The sequence below is a fragment of the Amaranthus tricolor genome, chromosome 9 (assembly GCF_026212465.1).
Source record: "Amaranthus tricolor cultivar Red isolate AtriRed21 chromosome 9, ASM2621246v1, whole genome shotgun sequence".
NCBI lineage: Eukaryota > Viridiplantae > Streptophyta > Magnoliopsida > Caryophyllales > Amaranthaceae > Amaranthus > Amaranthus tricolor.
Window position 1 is genome coordinate 25,125,499 of NC_080055.1, and position 15,967 is coordinate 25,141,465.

The 15,967-nt window shown below is 33.2% G+C and overlaps 1 protein-coding gene across 1 annotated transcript; it reads right to left on the bottom strand.

Annotated features, from left to right (window-relative positions):
- Positions 1 to 330: 330 nt before the first annotated feature.
- Positions 331 to 11,263, bottom strand: LOC130824366 (nuclear pore complex protein NUP1). The gene is made up of 9 exons (XM_057689339.1): positions 10,841 to 11,263; positions 9,233 to 9,279; positions 7,505 to 7,623; positions 6,291 to 6,489; positions 5,866 to 6,162; positions 5,694 to 5,783; positions 4,938 to 5,612; positions 3,181 to 3,617; positions 331 to 2,183 (listed from the first exon to the last, which is right to left on the bottom strand). Exons 1-9 carry the CDS (start codon positions 11,106 to 11,108, stop codon positions 608 to 610), a joined length of 3,708 nt encoding a protein of 1,235 aa, XP_057545322.1. The 5' UTR covers positions 11,109 to 11,263; the 3' UTR covers positions 331 to 607.
- Between the last annotated feature and the right edge of the window lie 4,704 nt (positions 11,264 to 15,967).

Here is a 15,967-nt window from a genome sequence, read left to right on the forward strand (position 1 = left end):
TGAACATATTTAAAGTTAGTGTTATAATCTATTGAAATTGGTGATATAACCTATTAAAGTTGATATTTGTAGTTAGCGTTTTAACCTATAAAATTATTTTCACCTTAAGTTGTTAATCTATTGAAGTTGACATTTTAACCTAACAAAATTGATTTTTAACTTATTGAAGCTGATTTTTAAAGTTATCGTGTTAACCAACTACAGATAATAAGCTTTTGGCTATAAGACAATCTCAACCACACATAATAATAGCAAAAAAATGTAGAAAGGGATTTGAGGGGCGGCAAGACTGCCTATCAATAATATATGAAGTACAACAATCCAGTAAAATTCACTCTAGTGTTTTCCAAAAACTTGTAAGAATACTTTTTAGTACACAAATAGTACAGAAGACATGATTCTAAAACTTCAACTACTAAAATTATTACAAATACAAATCTTTACCATCTACAAAGAAATTCAAAATTGTGAATCTAGGCCTTGTAAATGGTAATTTATCACCAAAATCGCAACTTTTGAAATGAAAAACGCCTGTTTTCGAGCTTTCCAGAGATCTGGTCATTAGCGTGTACACCCAAGCGAAACCAGGTCTTTCCAACAAATAAATTCACTTTCTCCGAATTCCCTTTTTTACTCTCACGATTCTACGATTTGATTTATTATCAGCACCACCACTTCCTAGTGAAAAACTCCCAGCACCACCAGCATTAGTTTCTAGACTACCAGTGAGCTGAAATGGTGTGGTGGTCTGGGAACCAACTTGACTCTGCTGCCCACCAAATTGAAACGGATTTCCTGGGGTTGGTGCTGCTCCACCAAACACAAAGCCACTTGATGGCGCGGAAATGGGGGCAGATATAGGTGCACCAAAAACTGGAGCTGCAGGCGTCGAAACTTGGACAGAATCCTCAGCCATGCTATCTTCCATGCTCATTTGATCATTATTTCCAACAGGAGTTGAACCAAAAGCAAATGGTTGTGGAGTAGAGCTACCAAATGTTGGCTGAGACGGAAAGGCGGTACTGGGTGCACCAGGCGTGGACATCGCCGAAGGGGCTGGGAAAATAGAAGCCGCTGGTGAGCTAGTTCCGAAAACAAATGGAGCACTGTTACTTGCTGTTGAAGAGCTAGAGGTAGCTCCAAACACAATTGGGGTGCTTTTACTAGCTGTAGATGACTCGGAGGGTTTTAATCCAAATGAAAACCCACTAGATTGTGATGTTGTGCCAAAAGGAGCAGCAGGATTAGGAGATGGCCAACCAAATACGCCAGAGGGTGTATTATTGCCAGAACTAACAGGTGCACTCACTGCAGAGGAGGAACTCGAAACACTTGATGCTGATGAAGAACCCGAAGTGAATGGATTAGAAAATGTAGATACAGTAGCACTGAAACTAGCTGGTCCACTCAACCCAAACACAGGAGATGAGGTAGATGACGCGGACTGACTAGAGAAGCTCGATATCATTGTTGAGACTGAAATACCAGAAGATGGTGCTTGAACACCAAAGGTATTCTTAACAGATGAAGCAGCAGTTTGAGTTTCACTACTGGTGGTTTTGAAGGCAGATATACCAAATACAGAATTATCATTGCTTAAACTGGCAGTTCCAGAAGGTTGAGCAGTGAAGAGACTACTAGTCACATTGGCAAATCCGGTCTCATTAGATTTAGCATCAGATTTCGCAGCAGACTCCAAAGATGTAGTCACCACTGTTGATGAGGTAGATGAAGGTGCTGAAGATCCCGTTTGAAAACTGTTTCCAAACAAAAACGGTGCAGTTGTTATTGAGGTAGTTAAGTGACTACTGCTGCTGCCAGAGGTAGACAAGTTATTTGCAGAAATGCTGGTTACAGTTCCGGCAGCATTAGAGCTAGATAAAGCATTGCCACTAGTAAAGGGAAACGATGCTGATGACACTGATACAGGAGCAAGACTCTGAGCTATTGAAATGCTTGATATTTCAGTGGGAGATGACACACCCATTGTTACTGGTGCAGAAATGGGTGATCCATTGCTTACAGCTGCCCCATTAGACAGTACTCCAGAGGGAAATAAGCCTTTAGCTGAGCTCAATGTAGACGAAGGGGAACCCATTTTCTTAGTCTCATCCGCAAATAGAAAGGCCCTCTTCTTGTCAGTGGTATCACGGTCATCTGATTTGACTATGGCATTGGATGCACTGGAAACAATAGCAATAGTCATCAGCATTCAAGATAAAGAGAAAGATACAGAATACAACATCAACACACACAAACTTGCATAACATAGAAAACAAAAGGCATGCCATAACTACACATCAAGTTATGTCCCTAAATATAATAAATAGAAGTACATCAAGTGGCAGAACAAAATTTCATTTGGATTTCATTCATTAATCTGCTTTAATTGAAATGCTATAAGCCTCTATTGAAATTCATTACAATAAACAAAAGAGGGTGTGGAAGGAGGCAGAAAAGACTAGTCTTGCTAACATGGTGAAGAGGACAATAGTATCAAAATATCACCATTTTGGGGCATTATAAGGCATTATAACAGTAGCACCATAACGCTTTCGGCATCTAGGTTAATCAATACACTATATGCTATAACCTGAAATAATTATTTTTACAGCCACGACACTCAAGACTAAAACACAGTACAGTTTTTTTAATGCTTCTTGCCTCAGGTTCAAACTTCATGCTCCTCTGCTCATTAAATTAGAGTCCACTTTGACCTCATAATATATTATAATTTTACAAACATTAAGGCGGAATGACAACACAGAGATACATTGAAGTGCTCTCACAGAGGAATTTATTTAAGACTCTGAAGATCATTAACTGAGTGGGAATGATAATTGATAGAGTAATATTGATAGGAAAATCTCGAGTCTTGACACATTAAATATTCATGCTTGTTCAACTTCTATCTCTTTTTATTCACAATATTCATTCCAACGTATTACCATTTGGAGATGTGGTATTACGTGGTAATGAAAAATTGTGAACAAAAAAAAAAATAACTTTTTTACGACCAAATTTTCATCACCATGGGAATGGCATATTACATTTCAAGAAAAATTACACAACAAATCATTCTAATTATCACTATTTAACGACAAAAAGGCGACAGCCAAAAGGGTAATAGTGTGATTCTACCTTTCATGTTAGAGAATTTAAGGAATAGAATATAATTACCTGCTTGGCAACTCCATTTTCATGTCTTTCACGGCTGCAGATTGAACATTGGGGGATGAAGAAAATGAAAATGGAACCACCTTGTCAGAGTTTGAGCAAAATGCAGTGATCTCGTTACTTTTTTCACTCTGTGAAGCAGTTCTATCCACAGCAGATGGTGACATAGGAGAACTCACGGCTGATTGTGCAATTGTGTTAGCAGCAGATGAACCTGACGGAGAAACAGGGATACGCCCATCTGGTAACGACCCTTCTTTGTTTGTGCCGAACATGTTCGTCAATGGATTTTCTTCTGGAGATGGAGTCTTACCCACTGAGTTTCTAGCGCTTTCAGGAGCATTATCAGAGATGGGGCTTTTAACCAGTTGATCGCTTTCCACTATTGGACTTGATGAAACACCATTTGCAAGCACATCATCATCCAGATCCAGAAAATCCTATAAATTGATCAAAGAAAGTGCATTTCCATTTAGAATACCAACAATTTGAAATTTACGTCCGCTAGAGAACAAAAAAATCCAAGTTCATACCAAGCGCACATTTCAGAAACTATTTGGTATTTACAGTGGAGTTCACATTGCAAATTGCAGACCACTATAGAAAATAAACATGTAGATAAGGCAAAAATACTAGTCAATGATACTGGCAATTTGAATTTTATGTCAGCTATAGAACAAGATCTAAGATTTCTTTATGGCTTGGGCAGTTCATAACTATTTAATAATTACATTAAACTCCATAGTGTAGACCACTTTAGAGTTTAGAGCATACATGCAGATCACATTTGAAGGGTACATGCAAATAAACAATTTCCCTTATACTCATATTTTTAAAACAAAAATCTTAGTCCGTGATCAAAAGACTGCTTCCATGTTTACGAGGTATCAAAAATACATAATGGGTGGCAATTAAGTCACATAACCATTAGTCATTATATTAGGTAAGGATTCATCAGGTAAATGCACTTCGATACTTAAAAGAATGAGAAAATAGGAAAAAAATTGGACAAAGCAAAAATGAAATGCAGACAATCACTAAACAACAGAGGAAACAATCCAACGCGTACAAATTTCAGCAAGGCCATATCGCGAAGACTCACCCGAGAATAGCAAGTTTGTACTTCATAATCAGTAAACAGAAGCAATCATCTGAAAGCATATAGAAATAAAGACTGGCATTCATAGAAATTCTCATAAAAGTTGCATTTTCCCAACTCAAATACTCGTCAATTCTTGGAAAACCAAGAGGAAACACATGATCAAAAGTTTCTCCTGTTCTTTAATTCCTCCTTCAAAAATATAAATCAAACTAATGGTGGGCTTGATCTTCGTCTCCAACTAATTGCTTGTATTGTTTCGGATTTCCTTTGAGAAGGTATGTCTTCAAGTAGATGGTGGTGGATTTTTAAAATTTGACAAGAAAAAAGGAAAAGGTGATGAATATTGTTATTGATGTTGTAGTTGGGAAGAAATAAGAGGATATAGAGTGAACGATAGATGAAAGTGGCAGAGCTGATTGCAAATTAACACAGAATTAGAGGCGATCAATGCACAAAATTTCAGCAGTTTCAGATCAAGGTGGTACTATTTTAGGAAAGGTATCATATACTTATCTGGATTATAATTTAGCAGACATTGTTTTAAGACGAGTAAGAGTTCGGAATATTAATGTGAAAATTTAACTTTCAGAAAAGACCAACTGGAGCCAAGGATCATATATATTCCTAGTTTACAGAATACAGAAGATTTAATATATACCTCATGCGCACTCATTTGAAATGCCCGTTTCTTTTGCTGATGGCTAAAGCTTGACTGTGCATTCACATTATCCAAAGACTTGCTCGGAGTTTCAGCTTCTGCAGCATCTTCAACAAAGGAAATCTTTTTTAACTTACCTTCTTCTGCCTTCTGTGATGTCTTAGGTGAGTGATTAAGAGCATTACTATGAGAGTCTAACGAAACATTTTCCTTCCTAATATCTTTAGTCTGCAGGATCTTCAATGAGTCTACAGTATTCATGTTCTTACGAGGAGATCCATCACGAATTTCTAAAGTTTTTTTCCCAATTGAACTCCCTCCCACGTCAAATTTCTTTTCAGGAGACTTTCCTTTTGAAGTAAATTTGTCAAGTTGTTGAAAGATTTTTTCAGCCATCTCAATAGACTGTGACGGAACATATCCATTGCTTGTACTAGGCATGTCAGTATCTGGAAGTGCTTTTGATGAAGAATGGGGGTTAGAACTCCATTCAATGGAAGGTGGCACTTTAGAAAAATCTGTAGGACACTCGGATTCATGCTTTACATGCGCAACTCCAGCAGGTGGCCGAGACAAAGTTTTATGGGGCAGAAGATTAGGTTTTTGACGAATCCTGCGAATGGGACCAACAGACCCAATGTCATTTTCCAGGACTGAACTCCTGCGCTTCAGAACCTGCAAACAAAGAGGTAAAAAGAACCAAATTAAGAGAACATATATCATAGCAAGAAGCAAATTTTTTCAGAAATAAATTACCTGTCTATGGGGTGCACTAAACTGTTGAATCTCTGTGGCATTATGAGATGATGGTGATGCACCATGGATATTAAAATCAGTTTCAGCAGCCTGATCACATAAAATAAAGCTATAAGCAAGCACAAAATGATTGGATAAAAATTCTGTAAATAACAAACCTGCCAGAGCAAACCTTTAATACTTCTGTTGGCTGAGGCCTGGAATATGGTGTACGAGCCATGCTGTATATTGCTGATCTTCCACGAAAACGAGGAGTCATAAAACCATTAGAAGATGCTCTAATTTCACTGGCAGGCTTCTGAATAACAGACATGGATTGTAATTTCGGTCGTAAGAAAGAATTATAAGCAGAAAGGTCCTCGCTCAGCATTTCATTTTTCACTACTGATGCTGAAGGGTGGGCTTTTGTGGGCCTGCAACCCATGTATGCTTTAGCAAGCTCAGCTGGGGAAGAAACATCTTCAACCACCTAAATATAGGAAACAATTACGTTGAAAATTTAGCTAGTAAATAAATTTTATCAATAGACAAACACCAAAATTCCACAAATCCATCAGAAGACAAATAGCAAAACCAGAAGCTCAAAGAAATTCCTACCTTTGATCTCCCAACAGGAGTTGAAATTGCGGCACGCTCAGCTATGTTTACAAGAGTAGGGAGATTATCAGAAACTTCATGTCTATTACGAACAGCCTTATTGTCCGAAAAATTGGGGTTCTCCTTTCCCTTCTCAACTTCAACAGAACTATCAGAAGTTCTCGACAGCAACAGCGTAGTTAGGTGATCTATCTCGGATCTGAAAAGGATTAGAGACATTAAGGAACAGCTGATAACCCATTAACCACAAAACTACCAAACTTCTTTAACTATGAGGGGCATGTCTGCCGTAATGTCTTAACAAAATTGATTTTGGATGCATATTCCAACAATCAAGATAGTATACCATGTAATCCTTGCAACAAAAAAAATAAGCCTGCCCACGTGATGTGACAATGTAATCATAGTATCAAGCCTTGCTATCAGCTTCTCTAAAAAAGACGACGCATGTAGACACCATGATATGAAAGCATATGTTAAGAAGGAAGCTTTATTTATCAAGGTTGCTTAAAGGGAAATGGGGAAACATTATTACGTTCCCTCATACGATAAAAATTCGCCCATTGGACTTAACACATAAGAGGTTTGATGATATCTAGAAAATTTTTTAATTCCTAAAACAGAAATAGAAAAAGAAAAATATTGATCGGAGTCGTTGACCTTTAAGACTACAAAATACCAATAATCCTTTCGGAATAGGATATAGGAACTTAAAATAACATATCTATAAGAAGGGAGAACAAAAGCAAGACGGTAGAGTCATTAGGAGGAAAAACATGGAGGGACAACTCTCATCACCATCTATGATGATGAGGAAAGAAAGGGACTTGCAAACATATCCACCCGGAACATGTCCACAAACAGGTGAAGCTACATTTAAATTCAACATAACATTGCATTTTTCACACTCGACTTATCCTTCAGTTTAAATCTTTGACCATTGTTTAGCTAGCTCATAGACCAGAAGCAGACGTATAAAGGCCAAGTTCTTCAAGAGCTTCTGCCATCCTATGCTAACAAAAGTAGCACGCAACTTTTTATCAACTCAAAATTGACAGCTAGAAACAACAGCAACATAACATTGTCCCAATGCCATTTAATTGACAATTAAAGAAACAAATAAGGTTTTTAATTGGACCTATAACCAAGGTGTGCACCAAAACATTGTTATTAGGAAACAAAAGCATAGGTAGGATGAACCTCACAAAACTTGCCTGGTAAAGGTCTTCTGCTTCAAGATATCTTCCAACTCAGCTACCCCGACACGGTCAGATACTATGCTCGGAATGCTTCCTTTGCTGACAACTGCTTCCTTGGAGCCAGAAGGAGCAACCTGGCCAACATAGGATAATGATCAGTTCAACCAGAAAACAAATACTTCAAGGGAAGTATAAATAACAATTTATCAGAGACCGTATATCAATGGAAGAGCATAAAAACTAAAAACTAAATTAAATTAAAATGTATTCATTTTTCAATCATCCATAATAGCATTTTATGTATGAAGCTTATAAAAGAGAAAAAAAAAATTTAAGTTCTACCTCATACAAGCATATATTTATGACATCTGAAGTATTTCCAGTCACTAAAAAGAATTGAGTGACCCATACAAAATACATAATTTTCCTCAAAGTACACAAACAAATTAACCAGCAAGCATGCGTAGTCATGTAAATTATGCCTAGAATATTATTTTCTAAATTGACACGAGCAAATATCGGGTCATCTCCACATTTGATGAGATTAACAGAGTGAACAAAATTGAAACATAATACTTAATTGTTCCAAAATAATACGTCATGTTCAATCTTTTTTAGCAAACAATATGTCATAACCTTAAGCCCAAAAGTAAGAGGTGAACTGCCCCTGCAGGCTGCAAGGGCCGGATCAATTGATCGCTCACGAGTTCTCCTCCACCAGTCCCTATTCAAACACAATATAATGCACCACAATCATGTAGATTATTCTTTATTTACCTCTAATTTTGATATATCCAACTGCAATTCGAATGTTGGCAATATAATTGTCAACCCACCACAGTTGATTTGGGCTCATCACTTCATCGTATATTATTATGTATGCTAATATTTGAATTCCTACATAGCATGGTAGATTATATCAACTGAAACTCATAATTTCAGATACATTCAGCTTTATGCCATGTGCCCAAAATGTTATCTCCCAACATTCCAAACTGAACATTTCAGTTAATGTAAGTGACTTTAACAGGTATAATAAGCATTGCTCAAAACTGCATATAAAATGCTTCACAAATAAAAGGTTGAATACAACCTCAAAAAAAAAAAAAAGAAAAGCTAAAAGTCACCTACTTTCTAAATGAACCAACAAACTTTTGTACTTAGAGATGCTATTGTGCCAACAGCACATGGGTGCAGGGTGCCTAAAGGCTAAAGGTAAATGTTTTAAGCTTCAATAATAGCAGATAAACAAATGATGAAATGACATTAAGGAAAGAAAATGCTTCATTAAGAGAGAATACTCTCATGAATTCATGTCTCCTGTAGAAAACTTTCCACCCTAAGCCTCATGTTTTTATTCCCCTGGCTTCGCCAATTTTCAAGATACAGGAAGTGTTTCAATTTGCCAAACATTTATTTAGCCATTTACAATATTCACTGGAAGATGATAGCCCAAAAGCGAGCCATATTAGAAACAAACAACTATTTGCTGTGTTGTTCACAATACTAATTACAATGCTAGTTACATGCTTCTTGTTGAACAAACATTTGAGATTAAGTTCTGTTAATTGATCATTGATCTGCATTGGCAAGCTACTTGCCTTTATACAAGTCATCCCTTAAGAACAAATGTATTCTTTGTATTTCAAGATAAGGAAAGAAGGTGCGGTGAAGTTTGACTAGGCTGTAGAAACATTATCTTCAAGAGTACATATAGAAGCAAGACATAAAAGAAAATATTACCAATGAAGTAATTTCTGGCTGCATGATCCCAATCTCCGTTGTCTCATCTATATACAAGAAAAATGCAACAAACAACTGATTAATATAGAAAATTTAAACTCGGATAACAAAAAGGAAAACATGACTGACTAAACACCATTATTAGAGTAAACTTGATACAAAAATACTAACAAGTAACAACAATACAATTAATTCCTGATACATAATTGATGTAGTGTCCATCCCAACAAACTAACGAAAATTATTTGGAAAGGGGTACAATAGCAGAGAACTCACTGATCCCCAATATATTTACTGAAAAAATTCAATTGAGTAATATATTGACAAGGAACTAAACAAACATCACCACCATTTAACACAGCTCAGCAATAGTTCCGAAAAGTATAAAGAAGTCAAGAAATTAATTTTCAGGCTAAACCAATCAAACCAGTGTGATATAAAACGCCAACAGCTATCTAATTAAATTCATATTGGGACCATTATGGCCGAAAATCACTGGTTTACATAGAAGTTGGGAAGAAGACCTGGCCAATAAGCAACAACACAACGGGAAGCGGCAGAGCAAAAATACAAAGAGATTTTTTAGACCATGTCTACTCCATCTTATTCAGCCTAATACAACAACATTTCCATGCCCCAATGCCATCATTATGCATCCTAATACTTTAATTTATTTCTTAACATTATTCATCGATCACTATTAACCTCTAGATCTTGTTTGATTCGTACATTGGCAAGTGCGCAAAATAAAATAGGACCATTCACTTGAATAGGAGCCATTATTTTATATTCTTTTATTATGGGCCTAAAAAACTAATTAACCAAAACTAAATGTAAATGTAAACTAATGCTCATCTCCTATTCAGCCTAATAGTGTCATTTGACTCACACATTTGTCAAAAAGCAATAATTCTATCATTAATATCTCTAATCGTACACATTTAATTAAAAATTATAAAAAGTTGATATTAATAATAATCTTTCCATTGAAACGAATCAAACAAGATTGCACCTGACCATCTTATCTTATAACTTAAAAATTAAGATTAAGAATAATATAAATTAAGAGTATTGATGAACAGTGTTAAAAGTCAAATGGGACTGATAGTGTGAGTAGGGGAGTATAAACTAATAATTGAGGTCAGGCACCGTAGAAGTGCCTAGCTACACCCCTACCAGTACTAGAAAAACTACTAAATCCCCACATCTTAATACTTTTTCTATACAAAATATTGAAACTCATAAACTAGGTTTGAGAAAAATTAGAAAGACACACCTTAATGAAACAAATAAGGGATCAACTTTATATCATTGAAGCAACAAAACTCGAATTACAATAGATTTCCCCAACTAAGTGTAATAAATTTCAAAGAAGCTCCAAAGTAATTCAACCATACACTTTGCAAAATAGATAAAAGATCAAATTTATATCATTGATGCAACATAACTCGAATCAGCTCAGCGTAATCATTTTTTCAAGGAAGTTCTCAAAGTGAACTTAAAACATGAATTAAAAGAATATTACAAACACAAATACTACACCTTAACCATAAACCCCTTCAACCCAAATGAATGATTTCATCATACTAGAAGGAAGGAGAAATTTACCAGGCGCAGGAGAACGAGGAGGGGCAGGTGGTGGAAGAAGGCGTTTGCGAAAAACAGAAGAGAAAAGCTTATGAGCACCAGCCGTGATGAGACGAGAAGCTGGATCCACAAGCTTCGATAACCAGCCATTATCATTCTCTCTCTGACCACCGACAAGCTGAGTAGGTCGTAAAGCAGTAGTTGGCCTATCGTACGGCGTAGCTTGGGTTTTACGAAATGGCTTCTTGCGAAATTTGCCGCCTGCTCCGCCATTTTCAAAGGTCGCCATGGATTTACAGAGGAGAGAGACTGTGAAGATAGATTCGAAGGAGGAAAGAGAGAACGAGAGGACACGGATACTGGAATTAGGGTTTTATTCTGAGGAGAGAGACAGCGCGAGGAAAATCGAGAAATGTTTTTCTAGAATTGAAAATTCAAGATATTGGAGCTCGGAGAAATTAGAAATTAACTTTCTTACAATCTTTTTTTATTTTTGAAATTAACGTTCTTATTATCTTCAAAAAAAACAAAACATTATTTGAATAATTTAAATTTTTACTGATTTTTTTTTAATAAATTAATAATTTTTAATTAAATATGAAAAATTTTAATTATAAAGCTATAATAAAAATGCGCCAAAATAACTTCTTTATTGACCAACTTATTTTGAATAAAAAATTAAAAAATAAATATAGAATTAAATAATAAACAATTTAAAAATTTTTAAAAATTAAAAAGAGAATTCAAGTTAGTTTATTTATTAATTTTCAATTTTTATTTTTATTTTTTTTATTATATTTCTCTTTTTAATAGCAATTAACCTATAAAAATGGGTCACCATTTGGATAACAATGTTTTTGGGTAAGTGATCCTAAAATTGAGATTATTAATGGTAATTAAAAGTTAAACTATTGTAGAAAAATTAATAGAAGAATGGATTATTATAGATAAATTTTCGTGTTATAAGTATATATCTTGCTTTAAAATTATAATGAGTGTTAGAGGAATGGATAGATGCAAATCATACTCTTATAAATGAAGGTTGCGATTTGAAATACCATCGAATCGAAAAAAAAAACTTGCAAAAAAAATAGAGATTCATAATACATCAAAGACAATACAAGAAAATAGAGATTTAAAACACTCGGCAATGCAAAAGTTAACTATGATAAATGCTTCTAAAATAAGGATTATTTTCCAAATTTCTCATGTTTTCTAAATGTAATTACACACAAGTTCAGCCAACACATCACCACTCAACAATTAGTGGATATATCCAAATATCCAATGCCACACAAACATACAAATCGTGAGAAAAATGCACTGACATATATAAAATAGTGTTTACATACATACAAATATTCAATATACATTAATGTTTATTTATACATAAAAACCTATTTTTAGCGCACTTACACCTAATTTTATGTGACATTTTTCTCGTGTCGTGATGGAAAATGTCATTTTATCCGATCCACCTTAGTAAATAGTAACTGGCAATGGTGTTAACAGATGTTGTTGATGTTAAGCAAATCCTTGGACATACAAGACTTTCAAACTTAATCCAACTTGTTGGACATAAAAGCTAAGACATGGCCATGCTCATTAACTTCCAACTAAGTCCGGTGTGTATATCGGACTTCTTATAAACCTCGTCCATGTCATATGCTTAACATATACAATCAAATGACATCAAAAATAAAAAACATACTAGCCAAACATCATGAGCTAACACTGGCAAGGTGTGATGAGTAAAATTAGTTTGTCGATGTAACACCCCCGTAATTAGATTTGATTTTTAAAAAATATTTTAAACGTAAACTTAAACTAAATTCTAATCATGAGAGCGTTACCGCCACATATATTCCTGATAAGGAATAAATATAAGGCTAAACAAATATATAATAATAAATTAATACAATTTAACATTTAAATAAGTTTTATGAATGAAATTGATATTTAAACTGGAACATGACTACTAATAGAACTATAATTTTAGGTGATCCTCACTTCACGCTTCCCACGTGGTCAATAACCTGCAACATAAGAATGCAAGAAAACACAAGAAAAAAACTCCCAAAATCAGAAAATTGAGTAATTCCAACTCCATCCTGTAAAATAATTTAATTTGAAAATAATAGTTTAAGAAAACAAAATATAAATTGAGTTGAAAATAATTTTGAAAAATAATATAAAGCTGAGTCAAAAATCAATTTATGAAAACAATATAATATCATATAAACCAATTAATTAATTTGATAGTTAATAATGACAACTCATAATCAATTTTTAATTTGAGGGAACGAGAACGCCAGTAGGCCGAGACTTTACCCCTATACCTATTCATCAAGAGGTCATCAACCCAAATAATTCATCAAGGCCAGCAGAGTAGTCTCAGGTAAACCTAGTGTGCACACCCTTTCTACTCACTACAAATGCAAGGAAGACCATACCAAACATCGTATCAAATAGCAGAAATAATAATCTGTCGGCAGCTATACTAATCAAACAGGGCAACTTGTTCATCACCCTTATATTTGGATCACAACAAATATAAGAATTTTTTTTCCCTCGTGTTACATTTTACGTGATTTAATATTTTTTTATAATTATTCGCGAGCACATAAACATATAGCCAAACATACATTATTTATTTTATTTTAGGATCATAAATTTTCCCAAGAAAAATACATTTCAATAATATCCAATTGTAATCTCATTTTTCAAATCACCATTTTAATATCAATTGATGGCAATAGAAATTAATATCATAAATATTTCAAATTTAACCGCATTTAAAAAATAATTATTATTAAAATAATAGTATAACTTTCATCAAAATAATAATATTATAAATGAAACGGTTAACAAATGTAGTAAATATAATTTGAAAATAAAATATAAAAGGTTTACTATCATACAAAACCGTGTTTCCTATTTAAACACATCAATTATCACTTAACACATGATATTAACGGGATAACCCTAATTGGATGGACATTGAGAATTACCTTGTGCAACGAGCATAGAATATAAATGTACGTTCCTAGAAGTCTTCGACTACGAATTTGATATTTGATGTATAATTGTTGTTTGTAATTGTAGATAGATAATGGCTAAAGATTACAAATAAAATACTATAAAGGAGAAAAATAAATTGATAATAGGTGTAAAGAAAGAAAAAAAATGGTTAATGAGAGAAAAAAAATAAAAAGGAGAAGAAAGAAAATTTATATGGAGAAATAATTTAAAGAATAAATTATTTAATTTATAATAAAGAAATAATGTTGGTTAGAATTAGAGGGAAGAATGAAAAGAATAATGAAGTTAAATGAGGAGTTTTTTTAGGAAGTGGAAGAAGGAAATTTAATTTTGAATTTTTTTTTTTTAAGTAATGAGTTTTTCAAATTGAATAATTTTTTTATATTAAAACTACTATTAAATTTTTGGGTTTTTATTTTCTTATTTTATTTTACTCCTTTATTTATTTTATTTAAACTTAATTTGTTTCTTTTTTTTTAGAGTTAAACGTATAATTTCTCTAACAAATTTCTTATTTTGTTTAAATTTTCTAAATTTTACATTATTAATTAATTATTTTCCTATTTTAATTTAATTTTATTTTTATTTATTTATTATTATTATTTCAAATCTCGAATATTACAGTTGGTATCAACCAAAACAACACAACAAAACACCAAAATAACGTAGAGTGCTCACCTACATATACATCCATTGGTTTATGGTTTTTATGTAGGTTGAAATGCAGTGATCAATGGGATCACAATCCATGTATACTAAACAACACAAAAATGCAACACAATACCAATGTCAACACCAACATCAACTAATACCTACTTGAACTAAACCCTAATAAACCCTTGTTTTTTTTTTAGGGAAAACCCTAACAAACCTAATCAATCTAAACTAACTAAATAACAAAAGCATAACAATTGTAATTACGATGATCAATAACGACAACAATGACAACTATGATCCACAACACCACCAATGACAATGATGATCAACAGCAACAACGAACATACTAACAATAACATTAATAATAAGGAAAAACTGTTAGAACCTACCTAAAAAGAGCTTACTTATATGAAAAACTACCTACATATTTTATTTATCAAAAACTATCTAAAAAATTGATTTTTTTGTATCTATTAACGATTACTATTCAAAATTCCGTTAGTATATCAAGATTTAATACTAACTCAATGATTACTAATCCTAAATTCTAAACCCTAGCAACAAAAATGGTAGTATTAGTAATCATAATCAACAACAATAATGATTAAAAATACAACACTAACTCAATAACCAAGAAAAATAATTATCTAGAACAATAAAAATCAATCAATCAATCAATCAATTAAATTTACTAATGAAAAAACGACATAAGACACGTGTCACTTCCTTATTAAAAAATTTTCCATCTTTTTTTATGAAAACTTTTGATGGTTGTCTTGATATATAAGGAAATAATTAAGTTATTAAAAAATATAATATTTTTTGATTAAATATAAATATATTTTCTTATATAAAACTATAATTTTTTTATCCCAAATTTTAAATAAAATTAAAGTTTGCTTCATTAAGAAGTGATCCAACCATAAAAAGACAAAAAATAAAATTATCAATTCATTCAATAAAATATACTAATGAAGAAACCACTAAGAACACGTGTCACTTTGTCATTAAAATTTTCCCGCGTTTTTCTTGAAAAAATTGCCCTCAATAATCCAATATTTTTCCAATTTCCATATAATAATCCTAGTATCGATTAACCATCAATATACCAATTATTGTTATTGTTTTAAGTGGTACACTTGCTTTACCTATTACCGGTAAACAAAAATATACTCCTATGTTATCTATTTATTTATTTATTTTATTTAATTACATATACTCTTAAACATCTAATCAATCATTTCATATCCCTCCCACCTAAACTCCATTTACGGTTGTGACTCAAGACTCAATTGAAGAATCATTATTGATGAAATCTTCCTCTCTTGAATTTCCAACCCTTTAAACAAAATCAAAATCATGAAGAACGAGAGGAAATTCGGGTGTTACATCTACTAATTCACTCCACCGTTTATGGTTGTATAATTTCTAATTGGGTTAATTATGACG